Source organism: Sardina pilchardus, chromosome 18, assembly GCF_963854185.1.
Source record: "Sardina pilchardus chromosome 18, fSarPil1.1, whole genome shotgun sequence".
In the NCBI taxonomy this organism is placed as follows: Eukaryota; Metazoa; Chordata; class Actinopteri; order Clupeiformes; family Clupeidae; genus Sardina; species Sardina pilchardus.
The window spans coordinates 29,011,896-29,032,616 of record NC_085011.1 but is presented as its reverse complement, the minus strand read 5'-3'; the positions used below and the strand labels follow the sequence as shown (position 1 = coordinate 29,032,616).

The 20,721-nt window shown below is 45.9% G+C and overlaps 1 protein-coding gene across 1 annotated transcript in view; it reads left to right on the top strand.

Moving 5' to 3' along the window:
* Positions 1-290: 290 nt before the first annotated feature.
* slx4ip (SLX4 interacting protein) overlaps positions 291-20,721 on the top strand; it is a 54,697-nt gene continuing 34,266 nt past the window's right edge. Inside the window, exons 1-4 of the mRNA XM_062519655.1 lie at positions 291-331; positions 963-1,021; positions 15,218-15,307; positions 16,780-16,918. Of these exons, the coding sequence (XP_062375639.1) occupies positions 992-1,021; positions 15,218-15,307; positions 16,780-16,918 (259 nt within the window). The 5' untranslated portion in view covers positions 291-331; positions 963-991. The remainder of the gene's footprint in view (positions 332-962; positions 1,022-15,217; positions 15,308-16,779; positions 16,919-20,721) is intronic.

Below are 20,721 nucleotides of genomic sequence, written 5' to 3'. Positions count from 1 at the left end.
TCTTGGAGATGTACCTGAACTACCCCATTTTTCAATTACATTTCTCAGTTGGACATACATATCATTATTCTATATTTGATGTGACATTATCTGTATTGAGGTATTAGATTAAGCTGGATGCCAACCTGCTTCTCTTTACCTTCGTACATCAACCTTCGTACATCACCACATTGCAAATAGTATGACCTGGAGGCTTACATTATGCAGTGTCAGACACATCTTCAGGACATGATGATGGAAGGGGAGGGAGAAATGTGCCCGGATGTGACGTCATTTCTTTGCTCCACCTTCTCAGAAATCAAAACTTCCAGTGGCGGAAAAATCTAAAGTGGTAGGCTATGTCATTCTCGCACTGCTCCATGCTTCTCACTCACATGCTTAGCCGTGTTTTACAGTGTAGAACTGTACGATTAATATGAGGACACCTGACTTCATACGAAACTTTTCAATAAAAAAAACGAGTCAATTTACGTACCATTTAGAGTTGTGTCAGTTAGCTAACTCTGAGCTAATGTTAGCATGTCAGTCAGTCAGCAGCAGTAATCGAAGGCTCGCGTGTACATGTTGTGGTTTTGTGGCACAAGTCCCTTGTCTTTGTGGCATTCACGAGCCAATCTTCTATAACAGTCATCGGAGGTAACATATGTTGTGTCGCCAGATAACACAACTTAATGCTAGCACTACTCGACAGAGCAAATCCCTGTTGGAGGAACGTAAATATAATGTCTTGACTGGGCTGGCATGTTTTGGTTTTAATATTAGTTAATGGACGGTCAGCATATGCCCCCAAACTCATTAGAGTAACGCAAAGCCATCGATCGATGGCTTAGTAACGTCAAAATTTGTCGTTCCGAGAAATCCAATGTAAAGATGTTTAGCCTACCACAGAGGGAGAGGTTGCCACTACACTGCCTACTGTAACGTTTAACTTACACGTTTGCGTTTCTGTTTTACATCTACAGGTACCTTGCAAAACACATGCCATCTCAGAATGTCTAACAAGTCCAAGTTTGTCATAAAGGTATGGAAAAGAAATTATCACGCATTTCAACAACAACAACAAAATACTAATGGCAATACATGTGTTTGGACACTAGATGGAGATGTCCACTCATTTTAAGTTTTGTATGTCACTCATTGGCACGAGTTGCAGGCTCTCCTGATCCACTTTCCTACTTAAAAAAATGACCATTACATCTTTAAACATTAACTGAAAGACATGCAAGCTGCTCTCGTCGCTTAAAGCGTACTTGTTAAAATGGATACTCAGCTGTGTAATGTTTTTTCAGAACTAAAGCAAACGCCGTCTTTCTCCTCCCCTCCATAATGGCTTTGGGACTGGAGGATGGCTGTAACTCTTCAGCCGAAGTCCAGTGGAATGAATGTCAGGCATAATGTGCATCAGATGTTTGCATTAAGTTCTGGGAAAGCCCCAGGTCTTCCTTACTGTTGATGTTTCATCTACTGAAGGCTTTGACCCAGGATTCTAGACATCCATGTTAATGCCAAGGGTGTCCCACAGGCTAGAGGCCAGAGTCTAACTTGTGGGACTTTCTCTCTCGTTTCACCCCCCGACTATGGATCTATGGATTGTTATTTCCAGGTCAGCTTCTTGCCCCCACAGTAAGGCAGCCACTGACATGATCGCATCACCAAAACCACAAAACAATCTACTTAACTCAGCGGGTAGAAATCCAAAACAACCGCATTTGTAAGCAAAGCGCACACCACCCTTACTGATTCCCTTACAGACTGACCATGCATACTGTACTCTCGTGTTCCCCTCCCCCTCCTCAACCCAACCCAAGCCTATAGTCCAGCCAAGAGAGGGTATGAACTCTGTTGGAACGAGCTTGCTTTCTGTATTCCCACTGAAGCGCTCTCACTCAAGGTACATTACTTTAATTAAAGGGAGGAGATTTAAACATAGCGTAATCCCCTTTTGGTCAGTTAGCGAGCATGGTGGGCCTGACAGCAGAAGAGTATCTGAGTTTTTTTTTAATCTTTTTTTTTTTATCCATTTTCTGATGAGATGAAACCATTATGTGTGTGTTCCGTAGAACTGTCTCATTTTGGTGGGCTGTTCTGGGGGTCTGCCATTTTTCAGTGCCCTCCTGTCCGCACTCACACACACACACACACACACACACACACACACACACACACACACATGCATATGCTCATAGTGACCACTCCACCCTCATCCTGTTCCATCGGCTTCAGTGGTGTATGACGTCTCTGAAGACATTGCGTAGCTGACGCGAGTGGAGCAGCAATCTGCTCCATATTAAACACCATTCAACCTTTCTCTGTCTCTCTCTTTTCTCTCCTCCTCCATCTCTGTCTTTCTCCCTCTTGCTCTCTCTGTCTCTTCTCTCTGTTGTCTTTTCTTTCTCTGTCTCTTTTCTACCTTGTGTCCTTTCTCTCTTTTTCTCTGTCTTTCTCCCTCTTGCTCTCTCTCTTTTCTCTCTTGTTGTGTTTTCTCCCTCTCATTCTCTGCTGTCCCTCTTGTTCTCTCTCTTTTTTCTCTCTCGTTCTCTGCTGTCCCTCTTATTCTCTCTCTCTGTCTCTTTTCTCTCTCTCTCGTTCTCTGCTGTCCATCTGGCATAGGAGCTGATAGGAGTCTGGAGCTCCTTGTTTTTATGTAAGAATTTTAAGTGCATGGCTCCATGACAGATGTTTCTGCTCTGTTCTCTTGCCTAGGTTATTCTCGCTCAAGAAGTAATCAGCCCCCCCACCCCCACCCCTCCACAATCCACACTCCCACCACCAAATACCATTCCCACCCCCTTTCTCCACATCTCAGACCACACACACTGTGGTGGTCTTCCACATATCCTCCTATGACCAAAAAGTGAGGAAATGTTTTGTCATCTTTGGAAACTCGTACCGAGTTATGCTTATGACTTTAATGTGCACATGTCGTCAGGAAATGACACGAACCACGCTGGGTGGTGAAGGCGATCAGATGCCTGCCTCTCTGTGAGGAAGAAGAAGAAGAAGAAGAAGAAGAAGCAGCAGGAGGAGGAGGAGGAGGATGAGGAGGGGGCGGGCAGATATGATTATAGGCTGGCGTGGCATCGGAGACCTCGGTCCTCCAGGGACCGCGGCTGTTGACCCACTGCATTAGCACCTCCTAATGAGGCTCAGTTTGAGCACGCCGCCGCCGTCTTGTTTCTCGGGGCACGGCGCCCTCTCTCACGGCCGCTTTGTGCACGCTTAACGACGCCCGTGACTGAGGGACGCTCGCCAAGAGTTGGCAAGCCGGATTCCTGTCTCATCTTGCTCTTCTGTGAATGCCATTTATTCATTGAGTCCTCTGGATTTAGAAGACACAAAAAATAAACTGAAGGGAGGGACGGTCAGATGATTCACCCCATTCAAGAATGGCAACCATCCCATAACCTACTTGCAGGTGGCATGGCGTGGTAAAACCAACAACTTTTAAGAAAACAAAAACAGTGGACAGATGCACATGGTGTTCTGCCCCTAATGAACCCAAAGCAAGTGGGTCATATTTGTGAAGTTGGAGCCAGAGTCTGCTTAGTATGTGCTTTTTGGATCCAAAGACTGTGTAGTACGCACTTTTTGGATCCAGACTGTGGGAAGAACGTAATTTTGGAGAATCTGTGTAGTACATACAGTACTGTACAACCTGACCATGTATAGTAAACAGAAAACTTGGCCATGTCTGCCCAGAGTGCACCACATCTTTTTTTAGTGCCATGAAGTTGCTTCACTTCTAACTTAGCACATGCTGTCCATCAGTTTCTACAGTCGCGGACTGAAACAAAAGCTCCCATCGTCCGTCCCACCCGTCGGCCCATCAGTTGTGGAGCTTCAGGGAGGTGCAGAAAGAGTGTGTGAAGGTGTTGCAGTGGTGTGGTGTGATGTGGTGATGGTGGTCGGGGTTGGGGTCAGTGGCGGGTGGTTGGTGGGTTAGTGTTACTTTATTGAGAGAAAGCAAACCTCATCTACTGGCCCTCCACCTCACCCACGTCTGCCTGTGTAAACATCTGCGGCTGGTTAGTGTTAGCCCCTGTGGCTGAGTGCGCAAGAGGGGGTGAGTGGGGTGGTGTGTGTGTGTGTGTGTTTGGGGGGGATGTCTGGTTCTCAGAGGAGAGTGATTGAGATGGCAAACGGGGCACTGAGGGTGCTGGAGGACCGCACTCTAACCCTCCAACTGAACGCAGACCTCGATAGGAAGGATGGGCGGCAGGAGGTGTTAGGAAGAGGAGGTAAAGTTAGGAGGGGAGTCTGATATAGAGTCTCAGAGAGAGGGAGAAACACAGAGAGGGAGAGAGAGAGACACACAGAGAGATAGACAGAGGGAGGAGGAGAGAGAAAGGGAGAGGGAGGGAGGGTAGAGAGAGAACAGGCAAGAGAGAAAGAAGGAGAGAGAGTTTTTGAATATTTGAAGTCTGGTGTGGGAGACAGAGAGTTAGACAAACAGACTCAGGAGGAGGAGCTGGACAGCAACACGGAGGAGAGCGATTCAGGCTGAGAGAAAGAGAGAGAGAGAAAGCAAGACAGAGAGAGAAAGCGAGAGATAAGAGAAGGTAACGAGTGTCTTGGGAACTGCGGGTGATGCAGAGCAGAGCTGCTGTCTGCGCGGCCAAGAAAAGACAGAAAGAGGGAAAGGGGTCGAGCCCAGCCCCAGCCTACCGCCTCACTGCTTATTTGCTTACTGATTACAGCCAGAAAACAGACCAACACATTTATCAACAGCCCAAGTCCGCGTGCGTACGTGCGCGCGTGTGTGTGTGCGTGCGTGTGAGAGAGAACTTCGCCTGGAGAGGTTATTGTAGTTTAGTTACCTGTTATTGCTGCCGAGGGTGGGTCTGCTGGGTAGTTGTTGTGGTGTGGTGTCTTTTGGCAGTGTCATGGGAATTAGATGTAGGTGTTTAGGCGATCACCAGATTCTGTGAAGGTCGAGTTGAGTCACTTTGTGCTCTTCGAGAACCACCCAATTCGTGCTGCAACAACACGCTGCAAGCACAGCTGGATAAAGGGATTGGGGATTGAATGGCAGTGCTCTGGAACTGTTCTTCTTGGCCAGCACTTGCACACTCCATATAACCCCAAAAAAGCCAATCTCTAGAGTATGACCAAATACAGGAATAGAAAAGAACATGGTTAGTGAGTGGCCTACTTAAGGAACATGAGGGTCTTGATACTTGACGTTGTTAAAGGCTCACATGGAAGTTTTTTTTTTCACCTTAAAGCAACACTGAAGAATTTTTTGTACCTTAAAAATAATGTTTCCAAAATCATTACAGCGGTTCATCAACTCGTAACAGGGTGAACAGCACTTCTGCATTCAATTTGCGGCCCTCTATCGGCTATAACTGCACTATGTAACTTTACCAGATCAGGTAGCGTACCTGTAGTTCGATGAAATGAGACATAAGAAACTACAAATTTAACTTCCTTCGATGTTGCAATACATCAAACTTTCACAAAATCATGCATCATACTCTACCTTGTCTGTGGAGACATCGTTATTTTCTGGATAAACAAATAAAATAAAACGGCGTGCGTTCGACAGAGGAAAAGTGCTTTATTGTTGCTTTAATGTAACAGCTTCAAGGTCATTTTGATGGTAAACTAACTTGCAATAGTTAGTAATACTTACAGTGTAAGAGTCCTAGCCGAGAATGGAGAAGGTTTGCAGCTTACGTTTCAACGTCTCAGAGAATCACAAATTACATTACAGTACTACTACAAGTATTCGTATTTAATCGTGTAACTGTGTGATGTTACCTTGCCATCCGACATGTATCTTTGGAGATTATCTTTGCCAGTTTGGAAACAAATGTATGTACTGTGTCTAGGAGGAAGGGTGGTAGCCATGAGTAGTATTTGCAATAGTTGTGTTAAACGTATACTTGTAACTGCAGGGGGAGCCCATTAGTGGGAAACCCCCCCCCCAAAACAGCCTAAACGGCATTGGATATTTTTAATTTAATGCACGTTCATCATGACAGACAGATGTCACAATGAGTCAAACGTGATGACGATCTCAATTCCCGGAAAATCACCTTGGGCATGATGTGGCAAGGATGTCCTTATGAGGCATTCATCTCTCTGTAGGACTTCCTTTTTATTTTGGCGGTCCATGCAACGTCTTTTCTAGTCATTCAGTCAAACGAAGTCGTTGATTCATGACATGTGATATCCACTCATTCAGGGCTTGCATGCTACTGGGAAGCTTTATATAGACTGAAGCTCATTGGTCATATGCAGGCACTGGTTCAACTGTTGTGCAATGCCTGACTGCACTTCCTTTCAAGAGAGCACTCCGTTTTGGCGTAGATGTTTTAGTCAGACATCTGAAATGGCTGTATGTTACATTGTGAAGTACTGCACTGGCCTCTATAGAAGCTTCTCAAGGGCCAGACTGCATGATTTCCTTCTTGACCTGAGCCCTCTCCTCTCTCCAACAGCCTCTTGCTCGCTGGGACATATGAGACCACTTGAAGCGCTGCGTATATGTATACACAGACCTTTTGACCGAGACGTCTGCTTTCCTTTTTGCATGCGGGGACATATATAGGTTGGCATTTTATGCCACATCTCTGTCAGGGCTCTTGGGAGATCAAAGCGCGGCTGCACGGTAACAGTCGCAGTGTGGCACTGTGCCGAACAAAGAGTGAGTCAAATTGAAGAGTATAAAACAGTAATGTTCAGCACGTCAGGATGCTAAGAGACTCGTAAATACCAAAACCAGCACGCTAACGTGTCCTCTGTGTGTGTGTGCATGTGTGCGTGTGTGTGTGTGTGTGTGTGTATGTGTGTGTGTCTGTGTGTGTGGTGTGCATATGCTTCTTAGCTTTCATATTGGAAGTGTGCCCCCTGTTCGACTGGGCTGTGTAGCTGTAGTCCAGTGGATTTAACTGACCGTCAGTGGGTGGGGGTGGGGGTGAGGGGGTAAGGAGGAGGGGAGAAAAAAAAATCAAGTGAACACACCAAGTTCAGCGCTGGGAACATTCCTCCCCTCCACTGTAATGGCATATTTCAGATTTCAAACAGGAGAGAGAGAAAGAGAAAGAGGGAGAGAGAGAGAGAGAGAGAGAGAGAAAGAAAGAAGGAGAACTTGATAGTGAGGTAAATCCTGAGGCGTATCATTTGGCTAGCCCCCCTCTGTCCACCCATCCAGACGTTAGGGAGGGAGAGAGAGAGAGAGAAGGAGGGAGAGAGAGAGAGAGAGAAGGAGGGAGAGAGAGAGAGAGAAGGAGGGAAGAGGCCACCAGTCAGTGTGGGACTTCACCAGCGTCCAGGCTCCTTTTAGACAAGTGATTGACAGGGCCCATCCAGGCCCCGTGCCGCTTTCCCACGACACGGTAATTGTCAGAAGCAGTCAGCCGAAACCAGTGGTCAGTTGTTGATTGCCACCGCACAAAGAGCTAAGGGGAATGCAAAGCAGAGTTGTGTTCCTATAGGATGAGATGTTCTTCTGAAAGGACCCACACACACACACACAGAAACATACATTCATACACATGTGTGTGTCCATACATAAGAGTGTCTCTGTTCTTGGCTTTTTGTCATAGCCACCAAAAGATTAACCATTTCCGTGCTGCCAATTGAACATTGACCATTTGTGAGGTTGTTAGTCAGACGTGGCGAAGCTGCTCATCAGATGTTCAGCGTTGCTTTTGTTTTCATTTTTGTCATGTTGAGAAGAAATGTCAGCACCGTATAACATCAAACAAAATGAACAGGGAAGTAGTTTTTTTTTTTGCAAGACAAAACCTGGAAACAATATGTCACCACTGTTGATATGATTTGGTTCCGACATGAACCACAAGGGGGCGCCCTGCACTCTTGTTCCCATTGTTTCTGCCTATTCCCATCACGACTCGCATTCTTGTTCACAAAGAAGCAATTAGGGAGGCAAAAAAATGCTTTCAAGTAAAAAAAAAGAAGAAGAAGAGGGAGGAGGGAGGGAGGGAGGGGAAAAAAGAAAAACAAGAGAGAAGAAAACAAAGCCATTTGGCGGTGTCATTCGGCCGTAGCCGTCTGTCTCTGCGCTTACAGCCTGGCGTAATCCTGTTTGACTGAAGATGATTTCAGAGGTTTGGGAGCCAAATGAGCAAAGTATCCCCCCCCCCCCCCCAGTTTTATTTACCCACTTACCCGAGACATCTCAGAGTGCAGTAGGCTGTAAATCACAACTTGTGGGAGACAAGAGTGAGTGAGTAAGAGAGAGAGAGAGAGAGAGAGAAACAGAGAGTGAGAGAGGAGGGAGTGAGATAGAAAGAAGGAGGGAGGGAGGGAGGGAGGGAAGGAAGGAGACAGAGTGGCTGACTGGAGGAGCAAGAGACGGAGAGAAGGAGGGAGTGAGGCGTAGGAGGAGAAAGAGAAGAAGGAGAGGACGAGGAGGGAAGAGAAGCGGAGTGTTGCCAGTGAGCGAGTGAGTGAGAGAGCGAGAGTCAGAACAATGGGCCTTTCCCTACACACCCTTCTAATTCACTTTCTCACGTCATCCTCCCTCCACAGCTGGCCTGCATGGGAGAGACACTGAGAGCCGCTGCTCCACTCTGAGCATTATTCTCTCACACACACACACACACACACACACACCATGCTGAGAAACATTGAGAGCTGCTGCTCAACTCCAAGCATTACTCACACACATACACACACACATACCACGCTGAGTCTGGGTGCATCAGACACACATTTAACACACACACACACACACACACACACACAGCTGAGCTGTTGCAGGAATTGTACTGTGTGTGAGTTCTCACATTGGAATATTAGTATGTGTGTGTGTGTGTGTCACACTGGGATGTTATTGTGTGTGTGTGTGTGTGTTTGTGTATATAGCGGACCTTATCTTTGTCACCTCTGTCTATCGCACTCTGTGCTGTTCTGTCCCCTGGCGCCTTATCAGCCCCATCACTTGTTCCATCTGCCTGCTCGTCTATCCTTCTAGAGTGGAAGGAGGCCACGTATCAGTGCTATCTCAGTCTCCCATCTCCCTCCCAGGCCACTCTGTCTTCCAGCACCTTCTCTAAACTCTAACTCTCTCTCTCTTTCTCTCTCCCTCCCTCGCTCGGTCACTTTCTCCATCTCTCTCTCTTTTTGTCTCTCTCTCCCTCGCTCTTTCTCTCTCTCTCTCTCTCTCTCTCTCTCTCCGTCACTCTCTTATCACCCCAGTGTCTCCCTCTGTTTTTGCTACCGATAGAGCTGCTATCTCTGCCGCTGGCGTAGTGTAGTCCCTGCCAGTGTTGCTCAGCTGTGCCGTCTGGATAGTTGATGTTGGTTTCTGATTAAGTTTTTGCCTGTTGTCAATCCTTCACCTCCACAACAAAAGCATTTTCATTGTGCACATGGGGAACAAGGCACGAGAAATAGGCTATTTACAATGGAAGAGCAAAATATAAGGAGGGATATTCAAACTGTAAGTGGAGGGAGTTATGTTGTCATGTCAACTGTTGATATGTACTGTAGGTGGAAATATGCGGTTGTCTGTGTTTGCGTTCATGGGAGCCCTGCCTCTTGTGTTGCTCACCTGTGGCTTTTCCCGGCAGCTTTACCTGCGGTGTTTCCCGTCCGAATTACCAAGGAGTGGGATGACTAAACCGGATTGGCACTCCAAAGGGAGGCTCGTCAGTAGTCGAGTAGAGTGCAGAAGCGAGACGGGACAATAACCCGTTTAATCCCAAATTTTTCCCAGACATGAAAATATCAAAATCATGTGTCTTGAGTAACCCTTTGAAGTAATCAATTACTATTTTTTAAAATTTTAATAAAAAAGTGGGTGAAAAGGAGTGTTTTATTTTCGGTCACAATTGTGACCGCTAGGCAACTACAGAGTCAGATTTTGGGGATTTTCTCTTTTTTTGACACATTTCTTTGTCCAATCATCTCATTTCCAATAAATTCCAAACAGAGATGATATGGGGACATTGTCCCAGGTCTGTTATTTACATTTAAATGTGTATCACAATACAATACTCAACATTGCCTCTGCAATTCTCTGCTATATTCTAAGTGTGCCGATTTTTACATAGAGAAGCCATTATATCACACTATTATACATAGCTATTGTAATAGCTGATTTTCTATGCTGTTCTTTATCTTAATTTTACTTTCAGTCATTACCTGCACATATCAGATCTAACTGACTGTCCAGATTTGATAATCATACCTCAAAAACAGTAAATCATTGTCCTCATTGACTACTATTTTACATATGTCACATATACAAACTAGGTGGTGGGGGGTATAATCAACTCGCCAGTCAGCCTGTTAGAGGCATAATGCCTAAATGTATGCTGAGACCTGCAATAGACATGAACAACCTTACCATGTTTACATAGAAAAGCCATTATATCATCTATATCAACTATATACCACAATGCAACAACCACCACATGTTGCAAAAAGAGATGTCGTTTGTCTGTTTATTATTGTAAATCAAGTTTTTAAGCCAAGTATACTTGCGTACACAAGAAATTTGGTTTCTGCATTTATCCCCTCCGTGAATTAGTGAACACACATGAAGTGACATCTTAAGTTACCTGGTCCCTTTGCTCCAAAGGCCTCATATTCATAAGGCTCTATGTCCCCAGTGTCCTATATCCTGGGACCTATGCTCATTCGGGTATCTACTATGTGCTTTATAATGCTGGAGGACCCTGGAAACATACAATGCTTGACCTGGAGAACACAGGACCCCTGTCCCTGATCCCAAATAACCCTGAGGAGCATAGGAGCCTGCTCTGACCTCAGTTATTGGCCTAATCTAGTGTCAGAACGGTGTGATATCCATTATTTTGCTCAATTTAATTCATTTTACTACTGGATTAAGTAAGGTTCTAAATACATAATAGGACACAGTCTGTAACGTGGACATACAATAGTGTCAGGACAGATTGATGAGACAATTATTTTTGATCACATGAAGCTGTGCTTCTGGTTTGTCTGCCTGGCCCCTGTGACATAGGCCCTTTACTGTGCATAAGTGTGTGGGTTGGGGGGCTGTTGGGAAAGGGGTGGGGAATATATTTTCTGGTAAGGTTGTTCATGTCTATTGCAAGTCTTTGCATACATTCAGCCAATTTGCCTTCAACAGGCTGACTGGCGAGTTGATTACAACTCCCACCACCTGTGACATATGCAATATAGGAATAGGAATATAGTCAATGGGGACAATGATTTACTGTTTTTGAGGTATGATTGTAAAATCTGGACAGTCAGTTAGATCTTATATGTGTAGGACATTACTGAAAGTAAAATTAAGAAAAAGAACAACATAGAAAATTAGCTATTACAATAGCTATGTATAATAGTGTGATACAATGGTTTCTCTATGTAAAAATCGGCACACTTAGAATATAGCAGAGAATTGCAGAGGCAATGTTGAGTATTGTATTGTGATACACATTCAAATGTAAATAACAGACCTGGGACAATGTCCCCATATCATCTCTGTTTGGAATTTATTGGAAATTAGATTATTGGACAAAGAAATGTGTCAAAAAAAGAGAAAATCCCCAAAATCTGACTCTGTAGTTGCCTAGCGGTCACAATTGTGACCGTCTTCATGTTCACTCATGCTATGAGAACGCTGAACAAAGTTCACATATTTCATTTGCATCCCTCCATACTAGACACCTTAAAGATTATGTGTACCCAAACTCTTTGCCCTATTTTTACATAAACATACTTTTCTAAGCTTTAGTTTGGGAGCTTTTGGGTGGAAATTTTCTGTTCAGGGTGCAACCAAAACATAAGCAGCTCTGACCATGTGACAAATTACACTACACATTTGCCACTTCACATATTTAACTGAGACCCTTTCAGGTTTCCATTTTTGGGGAAAATGTATTGATACTTCATACAATGACATCTGTAAAGGCACAGAAGCAAAAAAAAAAATCGGTCACAATTGTGACCGTTGGGATTAAATGGGATAATTCTCGAGCTGAACCGGGTTGAGAGAGGGAGTGTTACCTGAGCGACTTTGTTTGCTGTGGGAAACGTGCTGGAGGCTAGCGAAGCATTTATCACATGCCAGATAGCTCAGAGGTCTAGATATCTCAATCTCAGAGAGTGAGATAAATGACGAAAACGAAAGTGCCATCAACTAGGAAAGGTTGTGGAAGTGCAGTAGACTACCAAAGGCGGCAGAATTTAGGTTCGAAGGTAGCTTGGCTAGCGTCACCACTTCTCAATGAGACTTGGTCTGGGAACCAAACGTATTTTTTTTCAAATTTGAAAAAAAATGCCCAGATCCGTTTATTGGATAACACAGATGTCTATCAAATGCGTCTGTGCATAGCTCATCATAGTCTTGCTTTCCCCCCTCTTCTGTGATTGGTCCCCTATCTGAGGCAAAAATCAGGGCGGTATTTCCCAGGCTGCCTTAGCAGCGTGAATCAAATCCAACGCAAGGCAGCATGGGAATACCCAGGCTAGTTCAAAGGTGCTGGGGCCAGACAATAGAGTTCGGGATCATGACGTGAAAACTTCACGTGCACAGCCCTATTGGCAACCTCACTCCTAAGTTTACTATGGATTACTATGGATTTACTCCCGCCTATTAGTGTGTTCCTGTTGCTTCGTTTTTGCCTTCTTGATGGTATGTTGCTGTGTAGTGGGGTGTAACAGCACAACCCACGATCGCCAGAGGAAAAGAATCGCTAATGCTATATTTCTGCTTCTTGTCTTCTGCATCTGAATGAATGGATATTACGTTCGGTGCGCTACCAACATGGCGGCAATATTCCTAGAATGCAAGGCGTGTGCCCGAGCCCTATTCTGAGCAAATTAAGGTTGAAGGTTGAAGGAAATATAGTAAAGGCATGGTACCATTGGAGCTGTACTTTGTAGTAGATTGTATGCTGCTGTGCAGTTTCAGCTATTTTTGGTGACTATAGAGCTCCCCATTGAGTCGCAATATATTTTGTATTTTGCTCTGCCATTGTAAATAGCCTATTTCTCGTGCCTTGTTCCCCATGTGCAAAATGAACATGCTTTTGTTGTGGAGGTGAAGGATTGACAACAGGCAAAAACTCCAAAGAGCTATATCTACTGACAAAGTAATGTTTCACAATTCTTGCGAGATCTTCAAGTCTATTCTTGAACTATTCTTGAAGTTGCATGGCTGGTTCTCTCGCTAGAGACTTGCTACGGCTATGTTGTATGTGGCTACGCTAGGTGAACGATTTCCCTATTACAAGTTTGTTTACCATCAAATTGGCTTCATGAAGTTATAACATCTTGCATAGAGTATCAGGCGCCTACAGCTCCAATCCTTCACCGAAAAAATGACAGAGCTTTCAGTGAACCACATTATAATCAACATTATAGGTGTGTAATGTCAACACCATCGTAAAACTCATAACCTCATCATAAACTCCAGCTTCCAAGTGTTTTTCCCATCACACTCAACTGGTCTGAGGTCAGGCCAGCAGTTCCAATGAACTCGGGGGAGTGGAGGTGGGAAACATACGTCCGTACTACTTTCATGGGTAACAGTAACAGTGTTGTCAAAACATCTATTATCACCCATACATTATAATTACAAGAGGCTCTGTCCCCGGAACAACTTGGGGTTAAGTACCGTTTTGAGATACATTTGGCACCAGCAAGCATCGTTGTACTCGGTGTGAGCTACCTAACCAGTCATACTTGCTAAATTCAGTTTGTCTGTTTGTTCATAAAAATGTACCAGCTAGATTTTCATTAAACTCTGTAAGACGCAGCCTGGGGGGCCCATGAGCTGTAGCTGCTCAAAACATGAAAGGGTTTGACCCTGGACCATTCTGCATCAGATTCAGATTCAGATTCAAATTCAGATTCAGATTCAGGTTCAGATTAAAGGCAGGTAAGCATGTAGACAGAGGGAACAGATGGAGGGCGGCAGTGGGTTTCACTCTGGCTTTGGGTCATGTCACATCGCGGGTGGTCTATGAGTGGAAAAGGGAGGTGGGCTGCAGAAATGGATTGCTTCACTGTGACAGGCCACTCTTTTTGCGCTCGAGTGTGAAACATAATCAAGCTGAGGGAGAGACTGAGTGACGGAGAATGAGCTAGAGAGCGAGGGAGTGAGTGAGGAGGGTGTGTGTGTGTGTGTGTGTGGGAGGTAAAGGGACGGGGGTAGAGATGTAACAGGCTCTTAAACAGCCCCGACGTCTCGAGCCTTGGCACTCCGATGTGACTTATTGTCATTGACGTGGTGACGCATAACTTTGGAATCCTGGCCCGCGGAAAGAGAGAAAGAGCGAAATTGAACGAAAGAGAGAAAGAGCGAAAGACAACGAAAGACAGAGAGAGAACCCAAGAGAAAGGAAGTGAGTGAGTGAGCGATAGAGTGAAAAATAGTGTGAGTGATAGAGTGAAAGAGAGAGAGAGAGAGAGAGAGAGAGAGAGAGAGAGACTTGGGCTCCATCTTGGTGCTGTTAGCTGCTGCCTGCAGAATAGAAGGCACCATCTCTAAGCGCACAGTCTTGGTAGACAGACTGTCTGCTGTGACCCTGACCCCCCTATGACCCCGCGCGTCTCACTGGCCCACGTTCACGCTAACTGCGACAGGAGAACAGCGGCCGTGTTGGGCCAATCGCTGCGCCCCGTGTTGGTGGCGTGGGTTCAACACTCTCGTCAGTTGAGTCATCCCAGAGATCTAAAAGCAAATGACCCCAGTTTCCACTGCGCATTGAGTCAGGTCGAGGTCGAGGCCGAGGCGGAGGAGATGAGTGTGTTAGATGCAGACTGTCTTGAGGCCCTCTGGGTGTATGAGTGAGAGAGTGTGTGTGTGTGTGTGTGTGTGTGGTTGGTTGGGGCTGAGTAAGATGAGGTGATGAGGGTGGACAAAGGGTGTGTGTGTGTGTGTGTTTGTGTATGTGAGAAAGGATGTGTGAGTGACAGTGAGTGAGTGTAAGTGGGATGAGTTGAAGGATGTGTGTCTGTGTGTGTGTCTGTTAGTTAGTTATTCCTAGTCGGCGTCTCGGTGATTGTCTTTGTTGTGTGGATGAGCCATGCTCCATTCAGCAACCTGTAGGACTGACAGTTTCTCTCTCTCTCCATCCCTCTCCATCCCTCTCTCCCTCTCTCCCCCTTTTCTTTCTCTCCCTCTCTCTCTGTCTTTCCTTCTCTCTTTCTCTCACTCTCTTTCTCTCACTCTCTCTCTCACTCTCTCTCTTTCTTTCTTTATTTCTCCCCCCCCTCTCTCTCTCTCTCTCTCTCTCTCTGGCAGTGTGGGAACTTTGCTGTGCTGGTGGATCTCCATGCCCTGCCCCTGGGCTGCCGAAAAGACACCAGCTGGTTCTCCCAGGAACTCAAGGAGGTATGGAATGGGTGTTGGTTTGGGAGTGTGTGTTTGCTTTGTGTGTGTGTGTGTGTGTGTGTGTGTGTGTGTGTGTGTGTGTGTGTGTGTGTGTGTGTGTGTGTGTGTGTGTGTGTGTGTGTGTGTGTGTGTGTGTGTGTGTGTGTGTGTGTGTGTGTGTGTGTGTGTGTGTGTGTGTGTGTGTGTGTGACTAAGCCTGTGTGATCTGACACATCAAAAGGCTGGAGCTGGAGGCTGCAGAGGACACCAAAAAAGAAGAGATCCATTTTCATTGTTCCCGGGAGACAGGCCCTCACTGCCCCACCACCCCAACACACACGCACACACACACACACACACACACACACACACACACGCATACAGTACAATCTTTCTCTCTACCACACACAACCCCATCACAGAGACATTCTCTCTCTCTCACACACACACATACACTCAGACACATAGACTTTGATGCTCATGCATACACACCCCTATCTCTGTTTTCCATCCCAACATCCCAGGTCTTCAGGGTGCAACTTTTTAAAATACCAGACAATCCACACACACACACACACCCCCACATACTCATGCACTTGGCCTCCTTTTTTTTTTTTTTTTTTGAGTGAGCGTTGAGTGACACCTCCTGTGTGTGTGTGTGTGTGTGTGTGTGTGTTCTTTTGTATGCGTCTGTGTGTGCAGCGCAGCATGCGTTAAGGCCCGTCCCCTCACGGTGCATCTCCCTCCCTCTCCATGGTCCTGCGTGCTCCCCCATTTAACGGCTCACACACACATGTACGCAGACCCCCACTTCCCCCTCTTGAGGATACACAAAACAACCGTCTCCAACTCACACACACTCTCTCTCTCTTGTGCTCTCTCTCTCTCTCTCTTTCTCTCTCTTGCTCTCACACTCTCTTCTCTCTCTCTCTCGCTCTCTTTCTCTCCCTCTCTTTCTCTTCTCTCTCTCTCTCTCCCTCTCTCTCTTGTGCTCTCTCTCTCTCTCTCTTTCTCTCTCTTGCTCTCACACTCTCTTCTCTCTCTCTCTCGCTCTCTTTCTCTCCCTCTCTTTCTCTTCTCTCTCTCTCTCTCCCTGTCTCTCTTTCTCTCCCTCCCTCTCTCTCTCCCTCTCTCTCTCCCTCTCTCTGCCTAGTCACTGTGGGCCCTCAGCACCTGGCCTACGTGTTTGGGTTATCAGGGGTTACCACTAGAACAGAGTGGAGTGTTTGCTTAGAGAGTTTGCTGCTTGTGTTGTGTAGTTGTGTAGTGCTGTGCTGTGCTCGGGGTCCTGTGTGTGTGTGTCTGTGTCTGTGTTTGTGTGTGTGTGTGTGTGTCTGTGTGTGTGTGTGTGTGTGTGTGTGTGTGTGTGTGTGTGTGTGTGTGTGTGTGTGTGTGTGTGTCTGTCGGTGTGTGTCTGTGTGTGTGCGTCGGTGTGTGTGTGTCTATGTGTTTAAGCCGCAGCTCTTTTGTGTCGGCCCCTCTTTGCTGTGCAGGAAGTGAGCGCTCTGATAAGAGAAGTGGTGGACCAGCGGGTCAAGCAGTTCCTGGAGTCCCAGCGGCAGCCCCAGCTGAAGGGACCACAGGCCAAGCAGAGGAGGGAGCTGAGTCCTGCCAGCCCCCTGTGTGTCAAAGGTACACACACACACACATACACCCCAACACACCACAACAGGCTCTGACTGACATTGGTCTTCTTAGCTGACAGTAGTGAGTTGTGCAGTATGTGGCACAGCAGAAAGGCATTTGGTAAACACCCAGCCTTCTTTATGCTCTCTGTTAATGCAGAGCTTTCTTTATTAACCTCTGCCAAGGAGGTTATGTTTTCGTCGAGGTTTGTTTGTTTGTTTGCTTGTTTGTCTGTTTGCTAGCAAGATAACTCAAAAAGTCATGGATGGATTTTGATGAAATATTCAGGGAAGGTCTGAAATGACACAAGGAACCATTACATTTTGGGAGTGATCCGGATCACTGTCTGGATCCAGGAGGCGGTTATGCTTTCGCTTGGCGGAGGTCTGCGCTCTCGGAGTGCTTTTCTAGTTTGGATTTATTTCATTCATGTTAGCGCTACTTATTTCATACTGAACATTCTATGAGCAACGGATTGAGCATGATGACGCTATATTTTGCTTTCCGCCATTCATTTTGATTTCGATTTTTCATGTTCTGCTCCCAAAGAATAGCTCCTACTGGAGTGTCCAGCGTAAAATATCACCACACAGCAGGTATTGCTAGTCTGCAGCTCTTGTGTTTATTACAGTTCTAAAAATGAATAATAATAAAAAAAAAACAATGGTATTGTGATAAAAAAAAACATTTTGTCCTTTTGCTTTCTCTGCTCGTGATTGCTCAGAAATTACACAGCCCTGAGTGAGACGCTTGCTCTGGTTCTCACCGACAATCCAGAGAATGTGTGTCATAGCAGCTTGCTTCACACCTCGGAGGAGGCCGGAGTAGTAGGAGGAAAACAGGACTAGTTGAGACTAGGTGGCTCTCCACACCCTGGGTGTAACGCATGCGGAGATATGCGAGGCTTGCAAGGAAGGAGTGTCCATGTTTGGCGCTCACAACTGTGTGTGTGTGTGTGTGTGTGTATAGAGGTTTAGAGCTGCCTGTCATCTCTCACAGTTGCTACACTCGCCATTGCCTGACCTCACATACACAAACACACACACGCGCACTCACATACATGCACACACACATACAGACACCACATGCACACATACACGCACACACATAAATGTATACACACTCACACATAGACACAAACACGCACATACACACACACACACACACACACACACAAATGCACAGACACACACGGACACAAACGCACACACGTGCACACACACACACACACACACACACACACACACACACTGTAGAGGCTGTGTGCCTCTCCAGGATGCTGACAGCATTGCCCTCTTTACTTATCAAAACCTCAAGCAGAATAGTTACATTGCCAAACATTTGCCAAAGCTTGTTATCCAGAGCAATGTGCAAATGAGAAACAACAGACAAGCTGCAGTAGATTAGGAGACCTGTCTGGAGGAAACTCAAAGAACATACTGGTTGTACAGGATGAGTCCTTCCTTAAGGGGTTATAGTGACTGTAAAACAACTTTATGTGAGACTGCCGGAGCATGTGAGTAGGGCTGTAACGATTCATCAACCTAATAGCAAACAACGCGGTTGCATTGATGTGCCTCGTTAAGCTATGCTAATCTATGCATGTTTATTTTTTTTTTACACAACATTTTCCTCCATATGGAATTTCTCTCTTGCCCTCCGAAGCTGTAGATCATGGTGGGATGGAGGCTTTGTTGCAGTCCACCATACATTTGAGTATGTTTTCACATCTGCCACGACTTCTAGAATCAGTCCACCATGCATTTGAGTATGTTTTCACATCTGCCACGACTTCTAGAATCAGTCCACCATGCATTTGAGTATGTTTTCACATCTGCCACGACTTCTAGAATCAGTCCACCATGCATTTGAGTATGTTTTCACATCTGCCACGACTTCTAGAATCAGTCCACCATGCATTTGAGTATGTTTTCACATCTGCCACGACTTCTAGAATCAGTCCACCATACATTTGAGTATGTTTTCACATCTGCCACGACTTCTAGAATCAGTCCACCATACATTTGAGTATGTTTTCACATCTGCCACGACTTCTAGAATCAGTCTGCTAGTTATTGCCATTGGAGCAGTGACAGAACTTTGCTAACAAAGGACCGGTAGTTGTAGCCGATTGTGAATGTGGAGTTCTGTCATGATTGTTTTAGATTACGTGGCATTCAGGCAGATTTTGGCAAGGGGTCGCCATTTTGGAAGGTACACTGATCGGTTGTCATGGTTATTCTGACAGAGTAACAGACAGAGGACGTTTTAAGTTTAGGGGGAGGAAAGAGAACAGACTGTGTAGCCTACCTCATTCCACAGCCAATGTTACTTCAGTATTTGGAGTATAATTTAGCTTACAATTTTTGAATCCATGAAAATGAACCAACATCTATCATTTGCTATTGACAACAGATCCCAGTATTGAATCGAATTGAATCACATTGCTGCAAATTTGGTAGTATCAAAAAGAAACGAATCGTTGGTTTAAAAAATCAATATCATATCAAATCGTGATGAAACTTTACACCCTTACACGTGAGGTAGGCAGGTTCACAATAGCGTGTGATTTCTGCTGTTTTGAAATAGTTTGTTTTGAGGATTGTTTGGCATGTGAGTGTCTGTCGAGTGTTGACAGCAGAGAAATGAAGGCTTCTCCACAGATTTGTTTATAACAAGCCCACACTCCTCCACTTGACAACGTGCACACCTTTTGTAGCTGGAAATACCACTGCTCCCACACATACACATACATATACACGCACATACACGCACAGTAGAATAGTTACATTGGCATGGACACATTCATGTGGCAAAACCTTTTTTCCACAGTGCTGTGCAATTGAGGAGCAATAGTCTGGCTGCAGGAGACCTACCCGGCGAAAGCTCAGTCCCTCTCTCAAGGTTCCTAATGACTGTAAAGCAGCTTTGTGTGAGAGTGCTTGAGCACGCGAGGCAGGATAGGTCACAATAGCGTCTGATTTATGTGTGGTTTTAAGGCGACAATGTGAGTGTCTGTCGACAGCAGAGAAATGAAGGCTTCTCCACAGATTTGTTTATTACAAGTCCACACTCAACCACCTGACGAAGTACACACCCTTTGAGTAGCTGGAAATTCCACTGCTCACACACACACACACACACACAAACACACACACACACACACACACACCACCCTTCCCTATACAGACCAGAGAGCATTTGGGAGGGGTGGGGTGGGGGGATGTAGGAGAGTGGATGAGGGAGGGTAGGAGGGTGGGGTGTAGGAGGGGCAGGGGGGTAAAGAGAGTGGATGGGAGGGAGGGTAGGTGAGGAGAAGTGGAACGGGAGGAGAGGGGGTAGGAGGGAGGGGGTAAGAGAGTGGATGGGAGGGAGGGTAGGTGAGGAGAGGTGGAACGGGAGGAGAGGGGGGTAAGAGAGTGGATGGGAGGCTCCCAGGTAGCAGTAAGTGGGCCGTCACAGACCAGAGTGAAGAGCCCAACTCTCTCTGTGTGAGAGAGAGAGAGAGAGAGAGAGAGAGAGAGAGAGAGAGAGAGAGAGAGAGAGTAAGGGAGGGGGAAAGAGAGAAGGAGATTATTACAGGCCTGCCTCAGGCTCGTAAAGCCTCCCTCCTCCTTAGCTGCTTGGAGCCGCTGTATATCACACACACACACACACACACATACACACACACACGCACACACACACACACACACACACACACACACACACACACACACACACACACACACACACACACACACACACACACACACACACACACACACACACACACACACACACACACACACACACACACACACACAGAC